We start from the raw sequence: 18,094 nt of genomic DNA, 5'->3' as shown, positions 1-18,094 counted from the left end.
GTAAGTTCAACATCTAGTTTCGATTTACATTTGCTTGAGTTGTCAATTAACGTGACTTGAACGTGAAATCAACGGGAGAAAATAAATTCCCTTACGTTGTTGGCGTTTTGCAAATCTTGAAATGACGTGGAAACAACGTTGAGTCATCCAGTTGTTGCCCAGTGGGAAGATTTATTTTATTTTATCGTTTGTCTGTTTAGGGTGGGACATTGTAAAAGAGGGCCAGAGAGAGAGAGAGAGAGACAGAGAGAGAATAGTCCAGATGTGACGCGCTGCCGGACGAGCCAGACACGACGATCCAGTGTTGTTGATGAAGAATAGAAAATGTTCTACCATCGAGGGAAAGTCTGCGCTATTGATGGGCTTTCTCATTTATAACGGTAAGCATTTAAGCATAAGGACACATTTATTTCTCTGAACGTTTCTTGTTTTTCAAAAGATTGACTTAATCGCTGTGTGATATTGCATTGTTTTGATGGCCATGCAAGAAGAAGATTTATGAGCTGACACCATTTGAATTTTTAAAATGAGAAACTGTATGATAACGCGCAATTTTAGCGGATAACACTAGGATTACTTGGATTCAGTATATATCATATTTTCTAATACATTGGAACGTCGACGATACATATCCTCCGTTGAGAAATACATTATAGGCTAAGATCATCATGATGTTATCATGGCATTGTCCCTTGGTGACTTGACGTCACTGTGAATGTGCAGTGTGCACAACTTAACTTTTGTGCGCAGACAGTTCTTGATATCCAAGTGTGTTTATGGCAAGTTTACGACGAGTAAACTTTTTTCAGAATGATTATCTCCTTTATATTACACCTATACATTTATCTTCAGATACTCTTAGCAAAGAAACTGGATGAAGTGTTTCGAAATCACAGTCTCATATCCAGTTTCTCTTCCAACAGTGACTCACACCAACATCTGCCCATTAGTGTGCAGGCACACACACCACAAACCTGCTGTGTGTGTGTGTGTGAAAACCCAAGGGGATTTTATGCTCTGCCTGAGAGGTAATGCATAACATTGACATTAATAGTGAACCCCTTCCTTATTTGGGTTGGAGGCTGAGTGCACCCCTGTGATCTCTGTTCTCTTAGCCAATGAACTGACCATGTGCCTCTTGACTAATAGAGCTTAGGCATGTAAACAGTGTCTGTAGCCAATGGCTTGCCTAGGTCAGTGTGTGTGTGTAGGTTGTTGTACTTGCCTGATAATACCGCTAGAGGCATTCGTGCTGTCCAGTCTTAATGAGGACTAGGGCATCAGTAAGCCCATAGATAGACAACAGTCAGAGATCTATGATCATCATTCCTCCACCAATCCTTACTAACCTTCCATTAGATACTAACTGACCTTTCATCAGTGGGGCATCCTTATACCTTCAGAGTCTACATCCTGGCAGCTGCACAACAGCCAGACTGCATCACTTCCTGCTTTTACCAGGGCTTGTTACCTGAACCCTCACCCACCAACAGAGACAGCCTGGGTTACATACTGTTTCTGTCTGTGTGTCTGTGTGTCTGTGTTATGGTTACTGTATGTGCTTTTCTTTATTTGTGATGAACATAAATAATAAATAATGTGTCTCCCTCCAGGGTGTATGTGTGTGTCTGGTTAACCGTCAGAGGTGAAGGATCAGAGGTCACAGCAGGTCGGAGGCTAGAGGTCAGGGGTCATGTCTACTGTGGCATTCCAGAACCTTCCTCTCAACATTTATATGGTCATCTTCGGGACCGGAGTCTTCGTCTTCGTCCTGAGCCTCATCTTCTGCTGTTACTTCATCAGGTAAACATATCCCTCCTATCTAGCTATCTACACTGAACACAAATATAAACGCAACAATTTGTATTTATTTATTATTATTTTATATTTTTTTTATTGAATATCCAAAACATACAATATACTTGCAGTGAAGCCGCTCAACAACTACACCACACCAGTCATCCAACAGACTCCCATTCAGAGTGACACACAGAAGCAGCCAGGGTCAATGCCCTGCTCAAGGGCACGTTGACAGATCTCCCACAAGGCCAAAAACGGGGACCCGAACCCTCCAAGATCCCCCACAGTTAATAATAATACAAAATACAATTAATTCCATTCCCCACCCCCAAGAACCCCCCCCAATGCACCAACAACCAAGAAATTTAACTAAAGAGACAAAAGAAAAAGACAAAGGACATTAAGGACAACAAAAATCATAACAGCAAGACTAACTGTATATGTTTGAGGGCATGTCTGGCACTATTACATGTGTGTGTCTGTGTGTATTTGAATGGGAGTGTGTGTATATGCGGCAGGTAGCCTAGTGGTTAGAGCATTGGGCCAGTATCCGAAAGTTTGTTAGATCAAATCCCCGAGCTGACCAGGTAAAAATCTGTCCTTCTGCCCCTGAACAAGGCAGTTGACCCACTGTTCCTAGGCCTCCATTGTAAAATAAGAATTTGTTCTTAACTGACTTGCCTAGTTTAATTTCAAAATACACTGCTCAAAAAAATAAAGGGAACACTAAAATAACACATCCTAGATCTGAATGAATGAAATATTCTTATTAAATACTTTTTTCTTTACATAGTTGAATGTGCTGACAACAAAATCACACAAAAATTATCAATGGAAATCAAATTTATCAACCCATGGAGGTCTGGATTTGGAGTCACACTCAAAATTAAAGTGGAAAACCACACTACAGGCTGATCCAACTTTGATGTAATGTCCTTAAAACAAGTCAACTCCTGGACAGTCTGTGGTGCAACGTGGCGTTGGTGGATGGAGCGAGACATGATGTCCCAGATGTGCTCAATTGGATTCAGGTCTGGGGAACGGGCGGGCCAGTTCATAGCATCAATGCCTTCCTCTTGCAGGAACTGCTGAGACACTCCAGCCACATGAGGTCTAGCATTGTCTTGCATTAGGAGGAACCCAGGGCCAACCGCACCAGCATATGGTCTCACAAGGGCTCTGAGGATCTCATCTCGGTACCTAATGGCAGTCAGGCTACCTCTGGCGAGCACATGGAGGGTGCGGCCCCCAAAGAAATGCCACCCCACACCATGACTGACCCACCGCCAAATCGGTCATGCTGGAGGATGTTGCAGGCAGCAGAACGTTCTCCACGGCGTCTCCAGACTCTGTCACGTCTGTCACATGTGCTCAGTGTGAACCTGCTTTCATCTGTGAAGAGCACAGGGCGCCAGTGGCGCTTTGCCAATTTGGTGTTCTCTGGCAAATGCCAAACGTCCTGCACGGTGTTGGGCTGTAAGCACAACCCCACCTGTGGACGTCGGGCCTTATACCACCCTCATGGAGTCTGTTCTGACCGTTTGAGCAGACACATGCAATTTGTGGCCTGCTGGAGGTCATTTTGCAGGGCTCTGGCAGTGCTCACCTGCTCCTCCTTGCACAAAGGCGGAGGTAGCGGTCCTGCTGCTGGGTTGTTGCCCTCCTACGGCCTCCTCCACGTCTCCTGATGTACTGGCCTGTCTCCTGGTAGCGCCTCCATGCTCTGGACACTACGCTGACAGACACAGCAAACCTTCTTGCCACAGCTCGCATTGATGTGCCATCCTGGATGAGCTGCACTACCTGAGCCACTTGTGTGGGTTGTAGACTCCGTCTCATGCTACCACTAGAGTGAAAGCACGCCAGCATTCAAAAGTGACCAAAACATCAGCCAGGAAGCATAGGAACTGAGAAGTGGTCTGTGGTCACCACCTGCAGAACCACTCCTTTATGGGGGGTGACTATATTAGACTATATTGGGCAGACAGACTATATTGGGCAGACAGACTATATTGGGCAGACCTTTCGCTCCTCCCGCTGCCACCTGACTCCTCCATTTTTGGGGTAATGCTGTAATCAATTGGTTGTACTCTTGGATTGAGCAGACCTTCCCATACAATTCTGATAACTCCATGAAAGACATAACTCTACCATTCCAATTTACAATATAATTTAAGAACAAAAAACCCATTTCAAACATCTTTCCCATAAATACAGGTATTTTATCAACGAGCACATTTGAGTTCAGCCATAATATTTGTTGTAATATTTGTCCTATCTTTTCAGGGGGATGAAATTGAAATTGTAGCCAGCTCTGCAATGCTTGTTTGAAAAAGAGAGATACTTTGAAAAAAGTATAATTTTCAGTTAATCGAAAATGAGACATGGCAATCTGCACAATGCAAAAAGGCAATTTTTAAACAATGGATGAGCTTTTCTTAGTAATCTACTTGAGAACCATTTAGGGTTCAAGTAAAACTTTTGAATAAGTGACGCTTTTAGAGAGGTTTAGTGCTTTTATATTTAATCATCTCAACCCACCCTATTCATTATATAGATAGGCATGCTTTATTTTGTCTGGTTTAGCGTCCCAGAAAGCAAAATATTTTTTAGTCATATGATTTGACAAACAAATCATCAGGAGTAGGCAGCGCCATAAGTAAGTGAGTAAACTGAGATATGACTAAGGAGTTAATCAGGGCAATTTTTCCATAAATAGACAGGTATTTACCTCCATGGTTGCAGGATCTTGTCTATTTTTACAAGTTTTGTATTGAAATCCATTGTGGAGAGCTTATTTTGTGATATGAATACCAAGTATGTCTACTTCACCATCAGCCCATTTTTATAGGTAAACTGCAGGGTAATGTAAAAGTTGTATTTTTTAAAGATCCAATACGTATTTATTGTACACTTATCATAATTAGGTTTTAGTCCAGAGAGTCCATTAAAGTTATCTAGATCTTCAATGAGACATTGCAGGGATCTAGCTTGCGGACTTAATATAAAAGTTGAGTCATCAGCATACATGCACACCTTTGTTTTTAAGCCTTGGATTTCTAATCCTCTAATGTTGTTATTAGATCTGATTTTAATAGCTAGAATTTCGATGGCCATAACGAATAGATATGGTGACAGCGGACACCCTTATTTAACTCCTCTTGACATTTCAAAACTCTGAGAAGTAGCCGTTATTAACTATTTTACTCCTGGGTTTGCTATACATTACTTTTACCCATTTTATAAGACAATCACCGAAATTGAAAAAATCCTGGCATTTATAAATAAAATCCAGTCTTTATCAAATTCCTTTTCAAAATCTGCTATAAATACCAGGCCTGGCTTCTTAAATGTTTCATGCTCTATTATTTCTCGTAGTTCTAGTAATCTCCAATGTATCATCCACGTAAAAAACCTGTCTGATCAGGATGAACAATACCTGGTAACAAAAAATGTGCTATGCATTTCGCTAGTATTTTTGCATCACAACATTGAAGTGTAAGGGGCCTCCAGTTTTTTAGATAGACTGGGTCTATATATTTGCCGTCTAAGTCTTGTTTTAATAATAGAGAAATCAGACCTTCCTGCTGAGTACCTGACAGACTACCATTTCTATAGAAGTAGCTAAAACAATCTAACAATGGAGCTTTTAGTATATAAAAAAAGGCATGATATACCTCTACCGGTATGCCATCAAGCCCTGGGGTTTTTCCAGACTGAAAGGATTTAATAGCCTCAAAGTTCTTCTGATTTTCAATTTTTTGTATTTGGAAAGAATTCCTTAATGTAATCTTCATTCAGTGGGAGAGGATGAGATGGAAAAGAGAACATCTGCTTAAAATATTTAGCTTCCTCTTAAAATATAATTTGGAGAATCATAGATGACTCCGTCTTCAGTAACGAGTTTCTGCAAATTATTTTTGTTAGCGTTCCTTTGTTGGAGATTCAGGAAGAATTTTGTGCATTTTTCTCCATATTCCATCCAGTTTGCTTTATTTTTGTAATAGATTACATTAGATCGTTCTTGAATAAGTTCCTCAAGTTCTTTTTGTTTTTCCGCTAACTTATTTTGTATCTCTGAAGTATCATTTTTATTGCTATGTACCTGTACTATTAGTTCATGTATTTCCCTTGTTAGTCTTGTCTCTTTAGCCAGAAGCTGCCTTTTTATTATTGATGAATATTGAATATAAGGACCTCTGAAGGTACATTTAAAGGTATCCCAAACAATAAAGGGATTTGCTGAACCTATATCGTACTGGAAAAATTGTAGAGTGATTTCCTTTACGGTCCATTGAGGTACTTAACACTGTGTTATAGTCTTCCACCATAATGATTTGATCATGTAAGTTCAATAAATTGGTATAAATATTTTCAAAGAAGTATGGATCATCCTGATTTGAACCATAGATTAATAAGCCAAATCGCTTTTTTTTGTCCACTTTCATATTAAAAAAGATCCACCTTCCTTGCGAATCGTTCCTGACTATTTGCACATTCAGATCAACATTTTTGTTAATTAATATCATCACACCTTTTGAGTTCCTCTGTCCATGACAGAAAATGATTTCACCACTCCATTCCTTTTCCACGCAACTTCATCTAAATATGTAGTGAGTTTCCTGTAAACAGTATATGTTATATTCCTTTTCTTTTAGCCACGTAAAGACTGATCTTCTTTTTTTATAATCTGCTAAACCATTACAGATATAACTGGCTATACTTATTTCACCCCTTACCATAACTAGATACTATTCTCAGTCTAAATTGACCATCATTAGTGCTTGTAAAGTTACTGCCATCAAAGTTATTATGAAGGTCAAAATTAGAGCTTTCAAATGTCTGATATTTAGAATTCAAGAAATAGGTTCTAGCAATATTTGTTTTATTCCCTTGCCTGTTAGCCAATGCCACAGATGTTAGAAAATTGAGACAAGATAATGTGTGTAGTAAATCTGAGTAGGTTGATGTGTATGATATTGGATGTGATTTAGTGAGTGTGTACGATGTCTGTATAAGAGTAAAACTATAATGTGTGCTGCCCAAATAAATAATAACTCTGCCAATTTGCATGGTTGAGTGTCTATGTGTGTAACATGAGGTGTGTATAGCCTTAATATTCATGATAATTGTAATCCATATCGTATCGCCATCATAGTTGCCTCATAATTACCTTTAACATCATTGAAAACCACATCCCAGCATTTCCATAGCAATTGATGTTTCACATGATCATGAAAGAGACCTTGCATTAATATAGAGATGACTTCACTACAGTACAAATGTATCCCATACAATATATTATTCCCCAACGTTCCTGTTCTTATATCTTCCCCTTGCTTGTTGTAAACATGTAGACATAGAAAATATAGACAAACAAGAAACATATTAAATTATAGAACAGTTCTCGACAATAGAGAGAGGGGAGAGAAGAGGAAAGAGTGAGAGAAGAGAGCGATATCAAGTGTGTGTATAAGTCTGTATGTGTAAGCGAGCATGTAATTGAGTACATGTATGTTCATATCCACTTCATAGTGTTCAGATATTTTTACAGTTCCCATACTTTCTTTTTTTCGTAACCTGAAGTCCCTGTAGGATTTAGTACAGCCGTGGTGTTATGGAGCTGTCTCAGAATAGCTGTCCATCTATAAAGAGTTTGTCCACAATGAGAAAGGCAGCTTACCCCTCTCCCTCTGATGCCTTTGCACAGGATACAGCCTCTTGCGACATTCATTTATCTCCCGTGGAAATTGGTCATTGAGACCGAATTTGGTCCCTTTAAGCTCCCTTCCCCTGCTTTTGATCAGCTCCTTTTGTTGGTAGTGTTCAAATTTTGCGATGATTGGTCGGGGACCCTTGGTCTTGTCGCTCCGAGCTCCAAGTCTGTGTACTCGGTGGAAAGCCACCTTGTTTACAGTCTCTAGAGGAAGTTTCAAGGCAGATTGCATGAACTCTCTGATCGCGCCCTCTAGATTTTTGGATGCGTCCTCAGGAATCCCAGAAAATATTAGATTTTCACGCATGCTACAACTATGTCTAGTAGCGACTCCCTCATCACCCTGTTTTCCCTGAGTAGTCAATCCATGTTAGAATCGTGGATTTTTACCTTGGCTGTGAATGCCTTGTTCTCTCCTTGGAGCGTGAGAATTTCACTCTGGCTAAACTCCAAACCCCCCCTCAGCCCTGCTACCTCCTCACACAACTTTTACAGTGTTGCATGGATTCCATCCAGAGCACCGGCCTCTAGTTCAACTGTAAGTAAGTCGTCCGTGTCTGTAGATGAATCAGTCTTTCTTTTTTTGTCGGGTTAGAGTTCTTTTGAGGTAGCTTGCTCTTTCCATGATGGAGTATGTTGTTCCTCCATAGCGTAAAGTTGTTGGTACTCGTCAATTTCCCTCAGGATCTCCTTAGTATCCAGGTTGGCTCTTTACTGCAACCAGTTGTTTACAAAAAGTTTTTAACAATGTGTCTTTCCCACGATGACGACCTGTGTTTCTGTAGTACAGCCACCTAGCACTGTTGTTTGGTTAGTCGTGTTTCCTAGCTGTTAAAAGCTAACCGCGTTGCGGAATCTACGCAAGAACAAGTTAAAAATGTTTTATTTTACTGAGTTACAGTTCATATAAGGAAATCAGTAAATTGAAATAAATTCAATAGGCCCTAATCTATGGATTTCACATGACTGGGAATACAGATATGCATCTGTTGGTCACAGATACCTTTAAAAAAAGGTAGGTGCGTGGATCAGAAAACCAGTCAGTATCTGGTGTGACCACCATTTGCCTCCTTCAGCGTGACACATCTCCTTCGCATAGAGTTGATCAATCTGTTGATTGTGGCCTGTGAAATGTTGTCCCACTCCTCTTCAATGGCTGTGCGATGTTGCTGGATATTGGCGGGAACTGGAACACGCTGTCGTACACATCGTTCCAGAGCATCCCAAACATGCTCAAATGGTGACATGTTTGGTGAGTATGCAGGCCATGGAAGAACTGGGACATTTTCAGTTTCTAGGAATAGTGTACAGATCCTTGCGACATGGGGCCGTGCATTATCATGCGTACATGAGGTGATGGCGGGTGGATGAATGGCACGACAATGGGTTTCAGGATTTCATCACGGTCTTTCTGTGCATTCAAATTGCCATTGGTAAAATGCAATCGTGTTTGTTATCCATTGCTTATGCCTGCTCATAGCATAACCCCACCTCCACCATGGGCCACTCTGTTCACAACATTGACATCAGCAAACCGCTCGCCCACACAATGCCATACACACTGTCTGCCATCTGGCACGTACTTTTGAAACCGGGATTCATCCGTGAAGAGCACACTTCTCCAGCGTGCCAGTGGCCATCGAAGGTGGTTATTTGCCCACTGAATTCGGTTACTCAGGTCAAGACCCTGGTGAGGACGACGAGCACACAGATGAGCTTCCCTGAGACGGTTTCTGACAGTTTGTACAGAAATTCTTCAGTTCTGCAAACCCACGGTTTCATCAGCTGTCCTGGTGCCTGGTCTCAGAGGATCCCGCAGGTGAAGAAGCCGGATTTGGAGGTCCTGGGCTGGCGTGGTTACACGTGGTCTGCGGTTGGGAAGCCGGTTGGACGTACTGCCAAATTCTCTAAAACGACATTTGGAGGTGGCTTATGGTTGATAAATTAACATTCAGTTCTATGGTAAAAGCTCTGGTGGAGATTCCTGCAGTCAGTATGCCAACTTCACACTTTCTCAAAACTTGAGACATTTGTGGCATTGTGTTGTGACAAAATTGCCCAATTTTGAATTCCCCCCCCCCCAGCACAAGGTGCAACTGTTTAAACAGCTTCTTGATGTGCCACACCTGTCAGGTGAATGGATTATCTTGGCAAAAGATAAATGCTCACTAACAGGTATGTAAACAAATTTGTGCACAACATTTGAGAGAAATACACTTTTTGTGCATATGGAAAATGTCTGTGATCATTTATTTCAGCTCATGAAACATGGTACCAACACTTTACATGTTGCGTTTATATTTTTGTTCAGTCGCTCTCTCTTTCTCGCTCTCTATTTATCATTTTATTTATCGTTCTATCATTCTGTCTTTTGGAACCCTTTGTCTAAGAGTGTGGTGGTGGCTGCATCATGTTATGGGTATGCTTGTAAGTATTAAGGACTGGAGAGTTTTTCAGGATAAAAAAATTTATGGAATGGAGCTAAGCACAGGCAAAATCCTAGAGGAAAACCTGGTTCAGTCTGCTTTTCACCAGAGACTGGGAGATGAATTCACCTTTCAGCAGGACAGTAACCTAAAGCACAAGGCCAGTGACCAAAAATCTCAATTTAAACAATTTAAAATTCAGGCTGTAACAAAATGTAGAAAAGGTAATGGGGTTTGAATACTTTCTGAAGGCACTGTAAGTGATGGGACCTGAGTTATAAGAATACATCTATAGATGTGTGTGTGAGACTGTTATTACTGTGACTAAGGTTTCTCTAAAAAGGTCCTCAGAATTGGGTCCAGGCTATTGTTGGCATGGGAGATCCCCTTCTGACCCCCTCACCCCTCCCTAGGTTTCCTCTGTCCTTAAGTACTTCCCAGCTCAAACAATCAGTTGCAAATGCTTATCAGCATGGTTTGACCGAGTCTATTTAAGGCTTCAGGCAGCAGCCTCAGGCTGGAACTAAAAGTATGGTGTGTTGTGTTTCTCTTGTGACAAAGAGGATATGTGACAGTGGTAGCTGGAGACTGCTCTGGTGTCTGAAGAGCTCTTGCGACTTATTTTTTAAATATTTTACTAGGCAAGTCCATTAACAACAAATTCTTATTTTCAATGACGGCCTAGGAACAGTGGGCTAACTGCCTTGTTCAGGAGCAGAACGACAGATTCTTTACCTTGTCAGCCCAGGGATTCGATCTTGCAACCTTTCGGATACTAGTCCAACACTCCAACCACTAGGCTACCTGTGAACAACACAGCCCTGGTCAGGGTATGACCCTCTCTGCTCCACAATGTGGTCCTTTCACCATGGCAGAGAGGAGAGGAAAGGCGGCCCATTGAAACTGAAACTTTACTAAGATTTATCTTTTGGATAAACACGTAATACCGTATATGGTCATTTGTACACAGAATTAATGAAAAAATATTGAACTTGTGTAACAGTTTAACTTTACGTCCGTCCCCTCGCCCCGACCCGGGCGCGAACCAGGGACCCTCTGCACACATCAACAAGTCACCCACGAAGCATCGTTACCCATCGCTCCACAAAAGCTGCGGCCCTTGCAGAGCAAGGGGAACCACTACTTCAAGGTCTCAAAGCGAGTGACGTAACCGTTTGAAAGGCTATTAGCGCGCACCACCGCTAACTAGCTAGCCATTTCACATCCGTTACACTCACCCCCCTTTCGACCTCCTCCTTTTCCGCAGCAACAGCATCAATGTAACAGTTTAACTTTATGGCGTCCCCTCGCCCCGGGCGCAAACCAGGGACCCTCTGCACACATCAACAACAGTTACCCACGAAGCGTCGTTACCCATCGCTCCACAAAGGCCACGGCCCTTGCAGAGCAAGGGGAACCACTACTTCAAGGTCTCAAAGCGAGTGACGTAACCGTTTGAAAGGCTATTAGCGCGCACCACCGCTAACTAGCTAGCCATTTCACATCCGTTACACTTGGTCAATCCCAAAACTGAGATGACAAATATCATAACTATCTCCAGGTTGGAAGGTTGGAAGCTGCCAGTGTCAGCGGATGTCACTCAAACAGGTTGAGTCAGATGGCTGATGTGTGTGTGTGTGTGTGTGTGTCTGTCTGTGCTTCTGTCCATCTTCTCACTCAGTTGTACTAACAGTCTCTCCTCTCTTTCTGCTCTCTCCTCCCTCCCAGTAAACTGAGGCACCAGGCCCAACGAGAGAGGTTTGGATATAAAGCGGTAAGCCATATAACACCAACACAGCGATAGGATGTCACATTACTGCACAGTGTCTTCTGTAAGTCAGTCATCTTCAGCACATTGCATGTATAACACAGTTACATCATCACATCTTTGCATACAAACTCAGGGTCCATTCCAAATCACCTTTAGTGCAGTCGTGGTGTGCAGATTTTCAGAAGCGCCTGGAGAAGTGTTTAACATCTCAGGAATGCATTAGAGAAATCTATTGTGACTGCAATGAAGACAGCCTGGAATGCCATCTCAATTCTCATAGTGTCTCAAGCCCCCTAGTGATGAGTGCAGAAACATCCAAATTATATTTGTCATCAAACATCCCTTCATCTTTTAAACTAAAAATGTGTTTCATTTTATGTTTGTCTCGCAATTCTAGCTCTAATCAATTATGCTTTTTCACAGGTGGTGTTCAAAGGGGATACAAAGAAACTCAATCTACACGGGGTTAGTTCTGTCACCTGTTTAGTCTCTCTCTCTGTCTCGCTCTCTCTCATCCCCTGGTTTATTTTTCTCTTTCCCCTTCTCTCAATCACAGCAGACATGTGCTGTGTGCTTGGAGGACTTCAGAGTGAAAGATGAGCTAGGAGTGTTGCCATGCCAACATGCCTTTCACCGGAGGCAAGTGTCACCTCACCACACACTAAGCAGATATAAATGGCGTGTGTGTGTTACTGGGGTGTTGCTTGTCCTACAGGTGCCTGGTGAAATTGCTAGAGGTGTGTGTGTGTGTGTGTTTGCGTACATACACAGTACCAGTACCTAATCATTCAAGGGTTTTTCTTTATTTTCACTATTTTCTACATTGTAGAATAATAGTGAAGACATCAAAACTATGAAATAACACATATGGAATCATGTAGTAACCAAAAAGGTATTAAACAAATCAAAATATATTTTAGATTCTTCAAAATAGCCACCTTTTGCCTTGATGACAGCTTTGCACACTCTTGGCATGCTCTCAACCATCTTCACCTGGAATGCTTTTCCAATAGTCTTGAAGGAGTTCCCACATATGCTGAGCACTTTTTGGCTGCTTTTCCTTCACTCTGCGGTCCAACTCATCCCAAAACATCTCAATTGGGTTGAGGTCGGGTGATTGTAGAGGCCAGGTCATCTGATGCATCACTCCATCACTCTTCTTCTTGGTCAAATAGCCCTTACACAGCCTGGAGGTGTGTTGGGTCATTGTCCTGTTGAAAAACAAATGATAGTCCCAAACCAGATGGGATGGCGTATCGCTGCATGATGCTGTGGTAGCCATGCTGGTTAAGTGTGCTTTGAATTCTAAATAAATCAGACAGTGTCACCAGCAAATCACCCCCACACCATCACACCTCCTCCTCCATGCTTCACTGTGGGAAACACACATGCAGAGATTACCTACTCTACGTTTCACAAAGACACAGCGATTGGAACCAAAAATCTAAAATTTGGACTCATCAGACCAGAGGAAAGATTTCCACCGGTCAAATGTCCATTTATCTGGGCTGTAATTTCTGAGACTGGTAACTCTAACTTATCCTGCAGCAGAGGTAACTCTGGGTCTTCCTTTCCTGTGGCGATCCTCATGAGAGCCAGTTTCATCATTGCGCTTGATGGTTTTTGCGACTGCACTTTAAGAAACTTGCACATTTGTTGAAATGTTCCGTATTGACTGAACTTCATGTCTTAAAGTAATGATGGACTGTTGTTTCTCTTTGCTTATTTGAACTGATCTTGACATAATATGGACTTGGTCTTTTACCAAATAGGGCTATCTTCTGTATACCCCCTTACCTTGTTACAACACAAATGATTGGCTCAAACACATTAAGAAGGAAAGAAATTCCACAAATTAACTTTTAACAAGGCAAACCCGTTAATTGAAATGCGTTCCAGGTGACTACCTCATGAAGCTGGTTGAGAGAATGCCAAGTGTGCAAAGCTGTCATCAAGGCAAAGGGTGGCTACTTTGAATAATATATATATATATATTTGTTTAACACTTTTTTTGCTTACTACATGACTCCATATGTGTAATTTAATTAGTTTTGATGTCTTCACTATTATTCTACAATGTAGAAAATAGTAAAACATAAAGAAAAACCCTTGAATGAGTAGGTGTGTCCAAACTTTTGACAGGTACTGTATGTGTTGTACTGACTTGTTGCTTGCCCCTGCAGATGCCTGGTGAAGTGGCTGGAGGTGCGCTGTGTGTGTCCCATGTGTAACAAGCACATCGCTGGGCCACCTGAACAACGCCACAGCCTGGGCACACTGCTGGATGAACTGGTGTAGTGGGTTGCTATGACGATGCAGCTGGAACGGACTAGTGTAGGATGTTGCTATGGTGGTACGACCGGAACAGACTGGTTTAGAGGTCCCGGAACGGACCATACATTGCTGAAGCAAAATGACCTGACAATCTGTTATTAGGGACCAGTGACGAAACCACATGACACCATTACTATAGGGAAACATAGCTTCAGACTTCACACACTCATGTATTGATAAGGAGATGGGACACACGTGTGGCAGGTAGCCTATCAGTTAGAGCTTTGGGCCAGGTTGCTTGTTTGAATCCCCGAGCTGACAAGGTGTAAGTCTGTCGACGTGCCCTTGAAAAAGACACTTAACCCTAATTGCTCCAGGGTTGCTGTTGATAACGCCAGACCCTGGCTGTGACCCCACTCTCTGAGGGTGTCTCAGGGAGAGTTGGGATATGCAAAAAAACTAATGATATAGGACAAATATAAGCACCCACCAAATTATTACCATTATGGGTACTGTAGTATCCATAATGGAAGCGGCGCAGGTCCTAATCCAGGCACTTGTCATCTCCCGTCTGGATTACTGCAACTCGCTGTTGGCTGGGCTCCCTGCCTGTGCCATTAAACCCCTACAACTCATCCAGAACGCCGCAGCCCGTCTGGTGTTCAACCTTCCCAAGTTCTCTCACGTCACCCCGCTCCTCCGCTCTCTCCACTGGCTTCCAGTTGAAGCTCGCATCCGCTACAAGACCATGGTGCTTGCCTACGGAGCTGTGAGGGGAACGGCACCTCCGTACCTTCAGGCTCTGATCAGGCCCTACACCCAAACAAGGGCACTGCGTTCATCCACCTCTGGCCTGCTCGCCTCCCTACCTCTGAGGAAGTACAGTTCCCGCTCAGCCCAGTCAAAACTGTTCGCTGCTCTGGCACCCCAATGGTGGAACAAACTCCCTCACGACGCCAGGTCAGCGGAGTCAATCACCACCTTCCGGAGACACCTGAAACCCCACCTCTTTAAGGAATACCTAGGATAGGATAAAGTCATCCTCCTAACCCCCCCCCTCCCCCTTAAAAGAGTTAGATGCACTATTGTAAAGTGGTTGTTCCACTGGATATCATAAGGTGAATGCACCAATTTGTAAGTCGCTCTGGATAAGAGCGTCTGCTAAATGACTTAAATGTAAATGTAGTATGTCATGCTACGCCTTATCATTAAATTACTGATTCTACATGACTGACTGCCCGAGCCTCTACAGTACGCACTCCACCAGCATGCCCACTTTTCAACAGACTTCTTCATGAAGAAAGGATTCACAAAGCCACAAAATCTGGGACTAAAACTCCGCTCTCAACCCTCAGTCACTGTCTGGAAGAGGGGCTACCTGTGAAAAGAGAATAGTAACTTGAGAACTCAAGGGCTGTATTGTTGAACGCCCAGATAGAAATATATGATGTAGAACAGACATGCCTTTCTGAAATCTGGAGTGAAGAATCGTTTCAGCTCTATTCATGGCATATCTATCTGCAATGTCCAGTATGTTACACCCTGGGGATGATGACATACAGGTATCATTATTGTGACACATTCTTTCCTGACTATGTCACATGTCTGTCTGTCTGTCTGTCTGTCAGGTCTGTGTGTGTCAGGTTTGCATCCTGCTTATATTAAGTGGGTGTGACATACACTCCTGTTTTGAACTGTAGGAGGGACCAACAACTACATTTTTTATCCTGACTAGTATTTCCTTGCCAAACAAGCCTTTCCAGTTAATTATATTTAAAGTGAAGGGAGATTTGGAGCCATTCCTTTCTGTGTGGTAACGTGTACTGAAGCAAAGGCACTGCCCAACGGCAAAGTAAACATTCCCCATGTGTACAATATCTGCTTTTGTAAAAATGAGAAAATACAATGTGTCCTGTTTTGATCCATGTCCAACCGTGTTTGTGGTGTGTGAACAAACAAGTCTCTTTTCTTGAATTGACAATCGCAAATCGAACAAAATCAACAATATCGTCAGAATTTACAAGCAAATCTGTTAGGGGTTAAAATCATATTTGTGATTAGAAAGCTCTTTACTTCCGTCCTCTCTACCATGACCAGAGAGTGAGTCGTACCTTCCTGTAGCTACCAGAAGTGTCACTAGAGGATAGTCCCATTGATGCACAGACGGTGGCCTGTATGAGTCATGTCATTCCTGGGTTTTTAGGTCAGAACACTACGCACCAGAAATCAATGAATATGACTGTTTCCCAAGATGGCACCCTATTCCCATGGTGCAGTAGAAATAGAATGCCATTTCAGACACAGCCCAAGTCTTGAGGTAGGCTACATCACTTTCTGACCATGCTGAAGACGACAGAAGCAGAGCACTTTTCAAACGTAATGATTTTAACTATTTGGCCTAACCTTTACTCTTAATCTCACTCCTAATCCCAACCCTTGATTTAAAATAGATGGCTCAATATGGACAGTTTGGTTCTTTCTACCATGGTCATCAAGCGATGACCTAATTCCCGAGGGTTAAGGGACAAACAAAACTCGAGCTATAAGTCAATAGGCCCAGTAATATGATCCTCTGAAACAACTACAACAAATAAAATAGATGAAGTTGATCAATAGTGAGCTATAGACTACAGGAGCTTCACATCTCACATAACAATGACAGAATATAACGACTTAGGTAACACTTGACATGACACACAGCATCATAACACGTTATGACAGTCTTAACATGTCATAACAGCTGTCATAACCAGTTATAATATAGTCATAACACTGTCATGACACATATTTAGACCCATTATGATATACATTGCATTATTTTATGGCTGGTTATGAGACCTACATAAGCATGTAAAAACCAACATAACCTACCACGGTAGTTATTCTATGGCTGTTTATGTCACCTACATATAGTGCCTTCAGAAAGTATTCAGACCCCTTGACTTTTTCCACATTTTGTACATTACAGCCTTGTTCTAAAATGTATTAAATAAATGTGTTTCCTCAGCAATCTATACACAATAACCCATAATGACAAAGTGAAAACATTTATTTTGGGGGCAAATTTATTTAAAACAAACTAAAAAACCTTAAAGTATTCAGCCCCTTTGCTATGAGAGTCGAAATTGAGCTCAGATGCATCTTGTTTCCATTGATCATCCTTGAGATGTGTCTACAACTTCATTGGAGTCCACCCGTGGTAAATTCAATTGATTGGACATGATTTGGAAAGGCACACACCTGTCTATATAAGGTCCCACAGTTGACAGTGCATGTCAGAGCGAAAACCAAGCCATGAGGTTGAAGGAATTGTCCGTAGAGCTCCGAGAGGATTGTGTTGAGGCACAGATCTGGGGAAGGGTAGCAAAAAATGTGTGCAGCATTGAAGGTCCCCAATAAGTGGCCTCCCTCATTCTTAAATGGAAAATGTTTGGAACCACCTGATGGTCACTCTGAGAGAGCTCTAGAGTTCCTCTGTGGAGATGGGAGAACCTTCCAGAATGACAACCATCTCTGCAGCACTCCACCAATCAGGCCTTTATGATAGAGTGGCCAGAAGGAAGCCACTCCTCAGTAAAAGTCACATGAAAGCCCGCTTGGAGTTTGCCAAAAGACACCTAAACAAGATTCTCTGGTCTGATGAAACCAAGATATAACTCTTTGGCCTGAATTCCACGCACCACCTCTGGAGTAAACCTGGCACCATCCCTACGGTGAAGCATTGTGGTGGCTGTGGGGATATTTTCAGCAGAAGGGACTGTGAGACTAGTCAGGATCGAGCCAAAGATGAATGGGCAAAGTACAGAGAGATCCTCGATGAAAACCTGCTCCAGAGCGCTGTTGACCTCAGACTGAGGTGAAGGTTCACATTCCAACAGGACAATGACCCTAAGCACACAGCCAAATCAACACGAGTGGCTTCGGGGACAAGTCTCAATGTCCTTGAGTGGCCCAGCCAGAGCCCGGACTTGAACGTGATCAAACATCTCTGGAGACCTGAAGATAGCTATGCAGCAACGCGCCCATCCAACCTGACAGAGCTTGAGGATCTGCAGAGAAGAATGGGAGAAACTCCCCAAATACAGGTGTGCCAAGCTTGTAGCACAA

The 18,094-nt window shown here is 42.5% G+C and overlaps 1 protein-coding gene across 3 annotated transcripts; it reads left to right on the top strand.

Annotated features, from left to right (window-relative positions):
* Positions 1 to 289: 289 nt before the first annotated feature.
* On the top strand, positions 290 to 15,908 carry LOC111961857 (RING finger protein 122). Of its 3 annotated transcripts, XM_023984453.2 has the most exons (7): positions 290 to 380; positions 924 to 1,028; positions 1,614 to 1,803; positions 11,671 to 11,716; positions 12,137 to 12,178; positions 12,270 to 12,352; positions 13,897 to 15,908. In XM_023984453.2, the coding sequence occupies exons 3-7, from the start codon at positions 1,694 to 1,696 to the stop codon at positions 14,009 to 14,011; spliced, it is 396 nt and encodes a 131-aa protein (XP_023840221.1). In that variant the 5' UTR covers positions 290 to 380; positions 924 to 1,028; positions 1,614 to 1,693; the 3' UTR covers positions 14,012 to 15,908. The 3 variants fall into 3 exon arrangements, with proteins under 3 accessions (XP_023840221.1, XP_023840222.1, XP_023840220.1); XM_023984454.2 differs by lacking the exon at positions 924 to 1,028 and having other exon boundaries at positions 12,273 to 12,352; XM_023984452.2 differs by lacking the exon at positions 924 to 1,028.
* Positions 15,909 to 18,094: the final 2,186 nt, after the last annotated feature.

The sequence above is a fragment of the Salvelinus sp. IW2-2015 genome, linkage group LG4q.1:29, assembly GCF_002910315.2.
Source record: "Salvelinus sp. IW2-2015 linkage group LG4q.1:29, ASM291031v2, whole genome shotgun sequence".
NCBI lineage: Eukaryota > Metazoa > Chordata > Actinopteri > Salmoniformes > Salmonidae > Salvelinus > Salvelinus sp. IW2-2015.
The sequence above is the reverse complement of the archived record's forward strand: the minus strand, read 5'-3'. Positions and strand labels throughout refer to the sequence as shown.